The sequence below is a fragment of the Myotis davidii genome, unplaced genomic scaffold (genome assembly GCF_000327345.1).
Source record: "Myotis davidii unplaced genomic scaffold, ASM32734v1 scaffold111, whole genome shotgun sequence".
Taxonomy (NCBI): domain Eukaryota; kingdom Metazoa; phylum Chordata; class Mammalia; order Chiroptera; family Vespertilionidae; genus Myotis; species Myotis davidii.
The window spans coordinates 3,168,255-3,181,719 of record NW_006284347.1 but is presented as its reverse complement, the minus strand read 5'-3'; the positions used below and the strand labels follow the sequence as shown (position 1 = coordinate 3,181,719).

Genomic DNA, 13,465 nt, shown 5'->3' with positions numbered 1-13,465 from the left:
ACCCCTAGCAACTACTGATTCTTTCACTGTCTCCATAGTTTTTCCTTTTCTAGTATGTCTTTTAGGTGGAATCATATATTATGTAGCCTTTTCATATTGCCTTCTTTCACTTAGTAATATACATTTAAATTTTCTCCATGTCTTTTCATGATTTGATAGCTCATTTCTCTTTAGCATTGAATAATATTCCATTATCTGAATGTACCACAATTTATTTATGTATTCACCTACTGGGGGACATCTTGGTTGTCTATATATTTAAAAACATGATGAAATTATAGTGACAGTTCTAAAGAAGTTTGTTTTTGATGATCCTTTTTCTCATTTTTCAGATCTCTGATTGGAGTAATTTTCTGGTACAGACTATGAGCGAATGCAGTGAAAAATCTGGCCAACAGTGAAAATTTTGGCTTTATCCTCAACTTAGTATAACATTTCTTCTCTTCAGTTGCACCTCATAATAGAAGAAAAATGTATGGAAGTGCAAGAACAATCACCAATCTGGAAGGGAGCCCTTCCAGATCTCCTCGTTTGCCAAGGTCTCCTCGTTTGGGCCACCGAAGAACAAGTAGTGGGGGAGGTGGAGGAGCGGGCAAGACTCTGTCCATGGAGAATATCCAGTCCCTTAATGCAGCCTATGCTACGTCTGGACCCATGTATCTGAGTGATCATGAGGGGGTGGCTTCGACATCTTATCCAAAGGGCACCATGACTCTGGGAAGGGCCACAAATAGAGCTGTATATGGAGGTCGCGTCACAGCCATGGGGAGTAGTCCCAATATTGCTTCTGCTGGACTTTCCCACACAGATGTCCTTTCTTACACAGATCAACATATAGGTCTGACCAGCTCATCCCATCATCACCACCACCAGGTCCCCTCCATGTTGAGGCAGGTAAGGGACAGCACAATGTTAGACCTGCAAGCCCAGCTCAAGGAACTGCAGAGAGAGAATGAACTCCTTCGGAAAGAGCTAGACATCAAGGACAGCAAGTTGGGGTCTTCCATGAACAGTATCAAGACCTTCTGGAGTCCCGAGCTCAAGAAGGAGAGAGTGTTGAGGAAAGAAGAAGCAGCCCGGATGTCTGTCCTCAAGGAGCAGATGAGGGTATCCCATGAAGAAAATCAGGTAGGTTATGACTCCTCTCAGTGTTTTGCTTTGCAGGAGAAAGTTCGGCATTATCAAACAAGCTCCGACTTCGTATGTGTTTGACTTGGAGACTACAAGAGGGCATAGGAAATAGGAGATTACAGCTTGTGACCTCCTTATTTTCCAATGACCTTTTCACACTGTTGTGGAAGAGGGAGGATCAGTTTTCATTGTCTAACTTTGAGACTTGGTTAATTCTGTTTTCTTTTTCAGCAGTTACAACAGCAACTCAGATGTACTTCCTTTGAATAGAAGAGGAAAACGTTAATTTTTGCAAGAGTAGACATTTAAAAAATATTTTTAGTGATTTCAGAGAGGAAGGGAGAAGGAGAGAGAGTTAGAAACATCAATGATGAGAGAGAATCATTGATTGGCTGCCTTCTGCATGCTCCCCACTGGGTATTGAACCTGCTACCTGGGCATGTGCCCTGATGCTCAACCACTGAACCACACTGGCAGGGCAAGAGTAGACATTTTTTAAAAAATATATTTTATTGATTTTTTACAGAGAGGAAGAGAGAGAGATAGAGAGTTAGAAACATCAATGAGAGAGAAACATCGATCGGCTGCCTCCTACACATCTCCCACTGGGGATGTGCCTGCAACCCAGGTACATGCCCTTGACTGGAATCGAACCTGGGACCTTTCAGTCCGCAGGCCGATGCTCTATCCATTGAGCCAAACTGGTTTTGGCAAGAGTAGACATTTCAATAGCAACATTTAGAGGACCACATCTGACCAGTGAATTTATTTTTTTTTGAAGTATCAGCACTAGAATGAATGGAGTTTGTTTTCTAAATATCAAATTGAACAAAATTATATAAGTGGTGTTGGGTAGAACGGGCTTGATATGTTAGAGAAACACAACACATTTTTGCCTCATCCATTCAATATTAACCACATACTATGTGCAAGCCACCTTCAGACTTTTCTTTGATCCCTCTTCCATGTCATAGCAAGATTAGTTTTCCCAGCATCTACCTGCACTTATGCCATTCCCCTACTTTAAAGCCCTCTGTAATTACTCATTGCCTCCAGAATGAAGTCTGCTTCTGTGGCTGAGACTTCTATTAGAAAGCCTGACTAGCCTTTCCAGCATTATCTCATACCACCTCCCTCCACATCTCCTAGGCTACTAGAACCACCACGTGGTAATGCCTGTACATATTCAGGGTTTCCCACCTCCATAACTTTGCTCTTTCCATTATCTTATACCTGGAGGACGTCACAACACCTCCTCTCCCTACCTCTTCCCTTTTATTTTATTTTTTTTTAATATATTTTATTGATTTGTTACAGAGAGGAAGGGAGAGGGATAGAGAGTTAGAAACATCAATGAGAGAGAAACATTGATTAGCTGCCTCCTGCACACCCCCTACTGGGGATGTGCCTGCAACCAAGGTACATGCCCTTGAATCGAACCTGGGACCCTTGAGTCCGCAGGCTGACGCTCTATCCACTGAGCCAAACCGGTTAGGGCCCTACCTCTTCCCTTTTAATCCAAGCCAGTCTTGATTTTCATATCCTACCTGTTCTGTGAGGCTCATTTATATGATGCCATTTTCATAAGGGCTTTGGAATCAGACATTCCTGGGTTTAAATCCCAGCCTTACCATTTCGTAGTAGTGAGGTAAGTGCTAAGAGATGTGGAATAGGTGGTGCTATGCCATTTGGCTGAAAAAGTTTCCAGATATTTGAGATAATTTAAATTTGGCTAAACTCGTGATTCTCCGGTGAGTGATCTTTATGTTGGCCTAAGGTAGTGCTCTGCCTTTCTTAGGGTCATTTGTGGGCCCTCCTGTCTGTTTCCCTGGCTTCCAGCGTGTGGAGTCCAAGTACCCATAGAAGCGTTTCTAATCTGTCGGAGAATCTGCTGTTTGTTCTGAGTGTGGAAAGCAATCATCTTATCCCCGTGGTTATCTGACAGTCTGCTCGTTTTCAGATGTGCAAATGTGATTTTCAGTTGGAACAGAAAGCCTGTCCTTTACTCCTAATTCAAATTAATGCTCTTCACTGTTATTTATATTTTTTTCTGACTTTGCTAGTTCGTGCAAATCCTGTGAACCTGTTACAACTGTGAGTGTTTTCCCAGTCCAATACTGGTTTTCTTCCTTTTTTAGTTGTTTTGGGAAATGGCTACAGAAGTTTAGGAATAATGCATGTAGTGGCAAAATGGAAAGCTGATATCTAAACTTCTATTTTATGCTTTAATCATTAAATGTTTTTGAGCATAGATTTCCCACTTACACATGTATATTTATTTATCAATTTCATGATGTGCTACTATGTTAACATATTGTCTTCTATGACATTCACAAAAATTAAGTATGGAAAAGGCAAAGTAAAATAAATAGTATATTGAGGTAAACTTCAATGACACAAAGAACCATTTGACTCCTAGTAAAACATTTTAAAAATATATTTTATTGATTTCAGAGAGGGAGGGAGAGATAAAGACATCACTGATGAAAGAGAACCATTGATTGGCTGCCTCCTGCACACCCCGGACTAGGGATCGAACCCACAACCCAGGCATGTGCCTGACTAGGAATTGAACCATGACCTCCTGGTTCAGAGGTCAACACTAAACCACTGAACCACACCAGCCGGGCAATAAAAAAACATATAAAACCCCTTGTTCATTTTATGAGGGTTAGTTCAGTTTAAACTAGGTGACGTCCATAATTCTATTTAACTATCCCATGTTACCCTAAGCTGGAAACAAGTGAAGATTTGAGGCTGCTCCCATTACCCCTTCCTTGTTCTGGAACCTATATGATCAGAGGCTACCTTGGGTGCTGTGGGTGAGATAGGACTGTATAACATAGACCCAGTGAAAGCCCCAGTATTAATCTGTATATTAAATATAAGTGTAATATAATTATTATTTTTTAGGTTAAATATAAAAGGAGGAAGAAACATGGAGAGTGTGAAAAGTCAATTTACTTGCAATATGAGGTAGTATTACAAAGTAAAGAATATTAGGATTGACAAAAAGCAAGCTACTTAAAAATACATTGATGTGCTCCTCCTTCCCCTCTTGGGAAGTCTGTCAGGATCCCTTTTAGGGTTATATGAGTACCTATTGGTCACGATAGGGTAGATCCTGATGCAATAATAAACAAGCTTCGAATCTCAGTGGCTTAACACATCAGAGATTTATTTTGTATTCACCTGAGGTATGAAGCAGGTCAAGTAGCTCTCCTCCAGTGACCCCAGGCAGTGACTCCAGATCCAGGCTTTCTGCATCTTGGTACATGGTTACAGGAGAGCGAGAGCGTCTGGAAATGGCATATTGGCTTCTCAATTCCTTGGGTTGGAAGAGACACAATTGCAAGGGGCTGGGAGGTGTTGTCCTCTCCTCTTTCCAGGAAGGAGAGTTAGATATGAAGGAGCACTAGAAATTTCTACCAGTGGGATTTTTATGTTTGTCAAAAAGTAGGGCTAGATGAAATAAAGTTTGGGGAACAATGCAGACTGCTGCTGCTGCTGCTGCTGTTTCTATTATTACTGCTGCTGCTACCAGCAGACATCTGTTGGGGGCCATTATGTGTTAGGCATTGTGCTTAGAGCTTTGTGTACCTTATCTTATTTAGTATTTGCATCAGTCATCTGAGGTAGGTGCTAGACTTTGTCTCATTTTACAGATGAAAAATAAATGTAGAGAGGATAAGCAGTTTGCCCAAGTTCATACAGCTGATAATTGACAGAGCTGCAATTTTAAGCTTTGGTTTATTTCATGCCAACACCTAAATCTTAACTTTATGTTCACTACCTTCTTATAGAATCACTGACCTGTAAATAGGATCTTACTATAATAGGAAGATCATACTTCGTATAGATTAGATGTAAAAAATGACTATAGACTGTCCCTGACTTATGATGTTTCAACTCATGTTTTTTGACTGTATGATGGTGCAAAGGCAATATGTATTCAGTAGAAGGTGTACTTAGAATTTTGATCTTTTCTTGGGTACCAATATGTGGGATTATGCTCTGCTGTGATGCTGGGCAGTGGCAGTGAGCTACAGCTCACAGTCAGCCATGCAATCGTAACTGATACTCTAGCGTGTGTTCCTGTGTTAGGTGCTTTTGCTCAACTGTAGGCTGTTGTAAGTGTTCTGAGCATGTTGAAGGTAGGCTGTGCTAAGCTATGATGTTCGGTAGGTTAGGTGTATGAGATGCATGTTCAGATTGTGATATTTTCAACTAATGACGGGTTTATCAGGATGTAACCTTAGTGTAAGTTGAGGAGCACCTGTAGTTTTGATAGAATGATTAAGAATGTGATTTATTTTACTTAGTATTTTCATTCTTTCTTTTAAAAAGTGCGTTTTTTAATCTACTTTAAAAAAATATATATTTTATTGATTTTTTACAGAGAGGAAGGGAGAGAATAGAGAGTTAGAAACATCAATGAGAGAGAAACATCGATCAGCTGCCTTCTGCACACTCCCCACTGGGGATGTGCCCGCAACCAAGGTACATGCCCTTGACCGGAATCGAACCTGGGACCCTTGAGTCTGCAGGCTGATGCTCTATCCACTGAGCCAAACTGGTTAGGGCAGTACTTTCATTCTTAATTAGGACTTTGTTTTTCCTAGAAATGGTTTTTGTTCTGTTTAGAATTTCTACCATTTACTATCACTTACTATAATTTCCCATTTAGAGGAAAAGACATGGATACAGTTTCTGCGTGGAAGAAAAGAATGTAAAAGAGAAGGGGACACATGATTATGTTTTGTTTTGTTTTTTATCTGTAACAATCAAACAGTTCTACCAGAGGGTATTTGAGTAATTGGAACTTTAGTAACTGAAATTCAGATGACCTAAGACAATATGAATTGCACTATGTGAATAGAAATGGGAGGCAGGTCCATTACTGAGTGAAGGTGAGAAAGCTAGAATGCTCATGTTTATGGTATTTATAGTTCTGTGAATTTAATACTCATTAGCATAGACCTTTTATCCTTATGCACAGTGTTGTTGAGGGTTCCCACTCATCAGTTCTTTCGCAGTAGATTTTGAAGTCGTGGTGGTCCTTTCCAAGGGAGCTAAACCCAACTCCAGATCTAAGGGAGGATGTTGCATACCCTTCCTGTGTTACAAGAAACACTGGACTGTTTGAAACCTTGGAGCCAGTGGTAGGTGGCTGTGACAAAATTTCTCCTGTGCCAAGGGATGATGATACTCAGGTTTCTGGATGGATATTATACCCCAGAGCCCCTCCACCCCTGGGCTTTCTCCAAGGCCCTACTTCTCAGCCACACAGAGCTGCACGAGTAGAAATGCATTTGTGACTACTAAGAGTTACAGTACTGACATTTGGAATCTGGCTTGTTTGTATGAACCAGATTGCATGGATGCAGAGTTATCTCTGTGCTTTCTGCTTCATGATGTTCTTTCCTGAATGGAAGAAGAATGGGGTGGTGTATTATGACAGCTAATTCTTTGGAATGGGATGAACACATAGTCCATGCTCTCAGTATCACACCAGTAGGTTGATTTGGAGAGTAGTGAGGAGAAAAAATTTAGAATGGATGTTTGGCTGCCACTTGAGACAGCCCCTTAATATTTTAATGGTCTGTGTGGGGTTGGGGGTGGAAGAATGCAACTACATGGGTGTAAAGGGACCCAATTTTCTTTAAAAGATTATATGGTTGTTGTTTTTTTGACAGCTCCATTCTGTTTATCTGTTTGATGGAGATCAGAGAGAGAAAACATGGTAGAGAATAAATTTACAGAAAGTTATAGGGACTTAAATCTTACAGCTTGGCGCATATAACTTACTGACTTTTTAGATTCTTGGATATTTTATGCAATTATTAGTTTTGTATTTTTAATGGATTATTTTTTCCAAATAAGGTGTACCTAAAACAATATTTAAACATTTCCCTAAGTTGTGCATGGCTAGCCAAGGATCTGCATGAATATAAATAGCATCACACACTGGGAGATTGTACTAGATTTAATATTTATCCGTCTCATGTGTGCAGAAGTGGGACAAGGTCATTGGGAAACGTAACCTAAGAAGTGTAAGTAAGCCCGTCTGGGGAATGCTACAGCTTTTAAGCAATGGTTATGTGATAATTTCTATTTCTGGCTTAACACAATAGGAAATAATCTACTCTAAATTGATATTAATATGGGTTTTTGAGCTACTTGCAATATATGACTTGATTCTCATTCTGAGCGTATAACTTGAAAAGGTCAAGCTAGATCGCATTCCTGTGTTTCCTTTATTATTAGTTTCTCTCTTATTTGTATAATTGCAGGGTCATTTCAATAGGGGTCATTCAATTCTGTTTTAAAATACTTATTTCATTGTGAGTGTCCAGATATGAAGAGTTGTACCAATTGGAAATGGGTGATAGAATCCATTCTCTCTCCTGTTGAGAAGGTGGTGAGGCAGCTGTCTTGTGAAGGGCCAGTTGACAGTTAAATGCCACTGCAAGTTACCTTGAACACTGAACGTTTGTGAAACCAAGGGCTCTGCCCTTGAGTGTCAGGTCCCCTCAGGTTTGTAGGTAGGACTTAAACAAATTCACTGCTCAAACCGACCTATCTTACCCCTGTGCCTTCTTCCAGGCTCCATTCCTTCTACTACTTTGTCTGAGATCCATGCATCCCTCAAAGCCAGTATTTCCAAAGTGTGTCTGGGGAAATAACATTTTCCAAAGAGGATTCTCTGGTCAAATAAACCTGAGATGTAATAGGCTAGATAGTCCTGTCCTAAGGACTATTCTAAGGACAAAATCTTAATGCATATGTTGTGCGTTAAATTGTATCTCCTCAGAAAGATATGTTGGATTCTTAATCCCCATTAACTCAGAATGTGACTTTATTTAGAGATAGGGTCTTTACAGAGGTAACCAACTAAAAATGAGGTCATCAGGGCAGGCCATAATTCAGGGGAATTTAGACACAGACACAGACATGCACAGAGGGAAGAGTATACAGAGACAGGTTGAAGACAGTCATCTACACACCAAGAAAGGGGCCTGGAACAGAGCCTTCCCTCATAGTCCTCAGAAGGAATCAACCCTGCTGACATCTTGATCTCTAACTTCTAGCCTCTAAAACGGAGACAATAAATTTCTGTTGTTTAAGCCACCCAGTTTGTGGCACTTTATTATGGCAAAACTGATACAACATATCAGCATGTGAAATGCTCTGACTCTTGCAGTTAAAAATGTTTATTAAATTTTTTTAAGCCAGTAATTTCCCAAACTTACTTGACTATGAAACGTTATCTTAAGCAGTAATGCTGTGTAACTTGCCATCCCAAAACTAATTGGCTAAAAAAGACAAGCATTTATCTCTCCCTCACATATTTGCCAGTTGGCTGCAACTTAGCTGGGTAGGTCTGGACTCAGGGCACCAGGCTCTAGTCTGTAAGTTGGTTTCAGTTATGACATTGCCTTCTTCTCACAGTGGCAGCTACTTAAGGTTTCATATTCTCATGGTGGATCGCAGACATCAGGTGTCCAACCAAACCCCACAAACATATTTAAAGCCTTTGTTTGCATCATATCCACTAACATTCTGTTGCCTAAAGCATGTTACATGACCAAGGCCAAAGTTAGTGAGGTCAGCGAAATCTACTCCCTGCCAAAGCAGAGAGGGGGTTGAATAATCAAGTGTGTGGCAAATAAAACTCAAATAAAACCATTTTGGGAAATAGAGATTCTGGAAAAGCTTCTGTTTTCTTGATAAAAGGAATGTCACCGGCAATGCTTCCTCCTTCTTCTTCCTGTCTTGAGTGCCGATGTGATGCTTGCAGCTGTGTCATCTATATAGTAACCATGGAAGAGAGACCGAGATGAGCACAGATACACCTGCCCTGCTATCTCTGAGCAGTGCACCAGCACCTGGAGTGGCTGCCGCCAGACTTCTAGTCACGTGAGAAAATAAACCCTTAATTGTTTAAGTCCGTGTTGGTTGGATATTCTGTTACTTGCAGCTCAATACCTTCCTAACTGATAAAACATAGAAAACCATTAATTGATAAGTGTTACTAATAATAATTACTGGTCGTAAAACAGGTGCATTTCAGGAGGTGAAATGAGATCTTAAAGGACTTTACACATCAGAATGAAGAGATCTACTTACTAATTATATTAAGCAATATTCCAAAGTAGTGACACAAAAGCTACTCAAAGCCCGAATAAGAAAAAAGGAATTTATTAGTTTCTGTAATTAAATTGCCGGAAGGCTTAGGTGTGGAGCTTGGGGTTGACTAAACCCAGGACCTCAAACTGTAGCAGGACTGTGGGTCTCCCCATTGCTTCATCTCTGGTTCTCGGTGTCTGCCTCTATGTGCAAGCCTCATTTTCTCCTTCATGTGGTACTGTCTTGGCTGCCAGTACCACAATGGAAGGGCTAAGAGATCCCTATGTCTTCACTTCCTGCTTGGATAATTTATGGAAGGATTTGGTCCTGCCTGAGTTATATCCTGCCTCCAGACTTGGTGAGTGCATGTGGCAGGGATGGGGACAGGTATGTGAAAAGGGGTTACTGTGACTGGTGACCCTATTAGAACAGCAGGCATTGGGAGAGGAGAAGTTTTCAAAGTTACTGAGCTGAGGGGTGAAGGGATACTCTGGGACAAACACAGATGTCCGCTGCACTGGCTTTAGCTGTGCTTGGTCACTCTCTTTCTCCAAATAGTTTAAGGGCTTGTAAGTCCTATCAAGAGACCTGAGAAATTAAGAAGTCAATCGTATGTCATATCTGTGTATATGTTTTCATTTAAACTCTGGTGTGAAATGTGTGTGTCTTATGTGTATTTTTCCCAATGTTACATGGATTTGGAACGGGATAATATGAACTAATTTAGCACCATAACATAACTTGGAATGTTGAATCTTAGAAGGAGCAAAAAAAGTGTCCATCTTCCTCATCTTGACATAGTCTTCTTCAGCTTTTCAGAGAATTGTAGCTTTTGTCTACCTTTCCAGAAAGGTGGAAAAACTTTGGTCCAGATTTAGGCAGTGATCTACTTAGACTAAAACCACAATTGTAATGCCTTTCATGGGGAGGTAAAAACTTCCTTTGGTTCTGAAGATAGATGAGATGGCACTGAGCCAACAGTTGATTTCTTTGTTTGCCAGAGTGTAGGAGAATGATTTGAAGTGAACTATACGTCTTTGTCACAGATGTCAGCTGGTTTTTGCTTCAGTAATCTCTTGCAGTCAGCCCTAGGATCGGCCATGTGCATTGTATTAGTAGCCTTAGAGATTTTTATTCCCAGGTTTTCTTACGAAAGACTTGGCTAATGGGAGGAAAATAAACATTCTTGTACGTTGGACCTTGGGAGAGCTAAATGACTTCCATGTTCCATTTTCTCTCTGGATCACTTTATTTTGGCTATGGAAGAGCAACAGCTCACAACCAAAGAAAACATTGTGGAATATTTCAGTGAGGTTTTAGACTCACTTGTGCCAAAGACACTTATTGAAACCGAGATCCAGGAGGGGAAGGCAGAGGGAGTGGTCACCCCCAAAGCATTCACTGCCTGATACAATTCCCTACAGACAACATCCTCAGAGGCTTTTAAGAAGCAAGTCTATGTTGACAGGAGAAAGAGTAACAGAGTGATTTTATCGCCAGAGCAGATGGGGTGGGTTCTGAACCTGGCCTCTTCTGGCCAGAGTGCAATTTCGGATTCTATAATTAGTTGCAGGTGGAGATCTTGTGTTGTTGTTTTGGAGTCCACTGACATCTGTGTGCAAATTCCCACCATCTCCAGTTGGCATTTGGACTCAATAAATGGTTTGGCTTTGCAGGAATATAGAAAATTGTAAATCTATTTTACACACACACACACACACACACACACACACAGCTGCTGCAAAGGTCAGGTTCGGAAAGCTGTGGAAATCATCTTAAGAAGTTTGGGAAGTAGGCTTTAGGCAGAATGTGGGCATGCAGCCAAGAGCTGGGGCAGCCTGACAAACAGAATTCTGGCACGTGCCATTCCCCCCCCGCCTCCCCCCCGCCCCGTTTCTCTGAGAAGCCAGCATTTGATTGTATCTTGGAAGCGATATGCAGCCATTTTGTTTTTTAGCAGGAATATTCTGTAGAGAAGTAAAGACTGAGCAGCTACTTGATATCTTACAAACCCATAGTTGCGCTTGTACAATTTAGTTTGACTACAGGTATATTGGTCAAATTAACTTAGTGATTCTCAATTAGTGGGACAGTTTTGCCTATCAAGAAACAGTTGGCAATGTCTGGGCACATTTTTGTCTTTTGAAACCGGGTGGGATATGCTACTGGCATCTACTGGGTAGAAACCAGGGATGCTGCAAACACCCTACAATGAATAATAGGACAGAGTGTCAGTAGGTACAAGGCTGAGAAGTTTTGAGTTAATTGGATGATTACTGTACCTTCATTTTTCTTGATAGTTTGCCTGTACTCAATTCTTGCACTTTGTAAAGTGATAATCAAAATGTATGTATGGTGGGTTGAGGGGCTGGGATTCCAAAAGATGGGAGAGGGGTTGGGAGGGATGGGTGAAAAAGGTGAAGGAATTAAGAAGTACAAGTTGGTAGTTACAGAATAGTCACAGGGATATAAAATACAGCATAGAGAATACAGTCAATATTATTGTAATAACTATGTATGGTCAGATGGGTACTAGATTTGTCGGGGTGAGCACTACATAAGTTATATAAATGTCCAATCACCGGATTATACACCTGAAACTAATATAACATTGGATGCCAACTGTAATTGAAAAATAAAAAAAATTATTAAAAATGTATACATTTACTTAAAAATAATGACATAAAAGATAAAACCTATTTCATGATTTTGAGGAAAGGAATTAATTGTGAATGACTTAAAAAAACAACACCAAAACCTTGACCTGGACTATCACACATGAATCTTCATACACCTTGAATTCTTTTAGAAGTAGACATTTGGTAACTAGAGATCAATCTTACAAGGAAATGAACAACCCTTTAAGGAAATGAAAACTGTTTTTAAACCTATTATTTCTTTATATTGTCATTTATTTTTTATGGTGTGTTTTTTTGGTCCATGCTTGACATTGATCTTGAAAGGGGGGGAGAATAAACATTTTATTTTTTATTTATTGAATTTGTTGGGGTGACATTGGTTAATAAAATTATTTAGGTTTCAGGTATACAGGTATAAGACACCATCTGTATATTGTATTATGTGTTCAATACCTCAAGTCTCCTTCCATCACCATTTGTCTCCCTAACTCCCTTTCCTTCTGGTAATCACCATACTGTTGTTTGTGTCTATGAGGTTTTTTTTCCTCTTTTCTTTTTCTTAAAGAGAATAAGCATTTTTGAGCTCCTACTATGTGCCTGGAATTTACTAGTTGCTTTCTGTGTGTGAGAGCACAACAGCCATGCAAGACACGTGCCATCACTGTTTATCGATGAGAAACAAGGCAGAGATTAAGTGGCCTGCCTGAGGTCTCACCATTAGGTATAGTTGGATTTGGATCTAGGTATGCTTAGCCCCAAAACTGTGTTCTTTTCACTGTTTTGAAGGGAACACACAGATTTACTTGAAGACCAGAGAATTTGGTGCTGAAATGGAAGGCCTAGTATAGAGTGGAAGTAGCAGTTCTGCCCGACAGTATCTTCAGGATGCTGTCAAAGAGGCATGCAGAAAGGGTGGGAAGCAAGAATGGGAAGGAAGCACATTGCTGGGAGCAGCAGAGGAGAGAGGGCAAGCAGGAAGGAGCAAATGCATTCTTGTCAAGCAAATGAACAGAGGAGAATGCCAAATGAACATTCCTATCTTGGAAATCTGTCCAGAAGGACAGGAGAAGCAACTTCATGACTGACTGGAAAATTAAAACCACATCAGAGAAATGAGAGAAATTATTGCTCAGGATGCTTCATTAAAGATCCAGCAGATTCTTTAGGTAGTCATGACTTTGATAAATTCACTGGATTCACAGAGCAGAGCTTTAAGGATGGGGAAGCTCTTTATTATGGATTAGAGGCCCGGTGCACAAAAATTTGTGCACCCCGGGGGGGAGGGAAAACCCCTCAGCCCAGCCTATGCCCTCTCGCAGTCTGGGACCCCTCAGGGGATGACCACCTGCTGGCTTAGGCCCGATCCCCGGGGGATTGGGCCTAAGATGGCAATCAGACATCCCTCTGGCAGCCCGGGAGCCCTCAGGGGATGTCCACTTGCCAGTGGGGAGCAGGCCTAAACTGCAGTCTGACATCCTTAGTGCTGCTGAGGAGGCAGGAGAGGCTCCCACCACCACCGCTATACTGGCAGCCATCAGCCTGGCTTGTGGCTGAGCAGAGCTCCC

The 13,465-nt window shown here is 40.9% G+C and overlaps 1 protein-coding gene across 12 annotated transcripts in view; it reads left to right on the top strand.

Annotated features, from left to right (window-relative positions):
* Window positions 1-336: 336 nt before the first annotated feature.
* Window positions 337-13,465, top strand: part of ERC2 (ELKS/RAB6-interacting/CAST family member 2) — an 861,660-nt gene continuing 848,531 nt past the window's right edge. For all 12 annotated transcript variants that reach the window (XM_015571179.1, XM_015571181.1, XM_015571167.1 and 9 more), the window contains exon 1: window positions 337-1,128. In XM_015571179.1, the coding sequence (XP_015426665.1) occupies window positions 472-1,128 (657 nt within the window). In that variant the 5' untranslated portion in view covers window positions 337-471. The remainder of the gene's footprint in view (window positions 1,129-13,465) is intronic.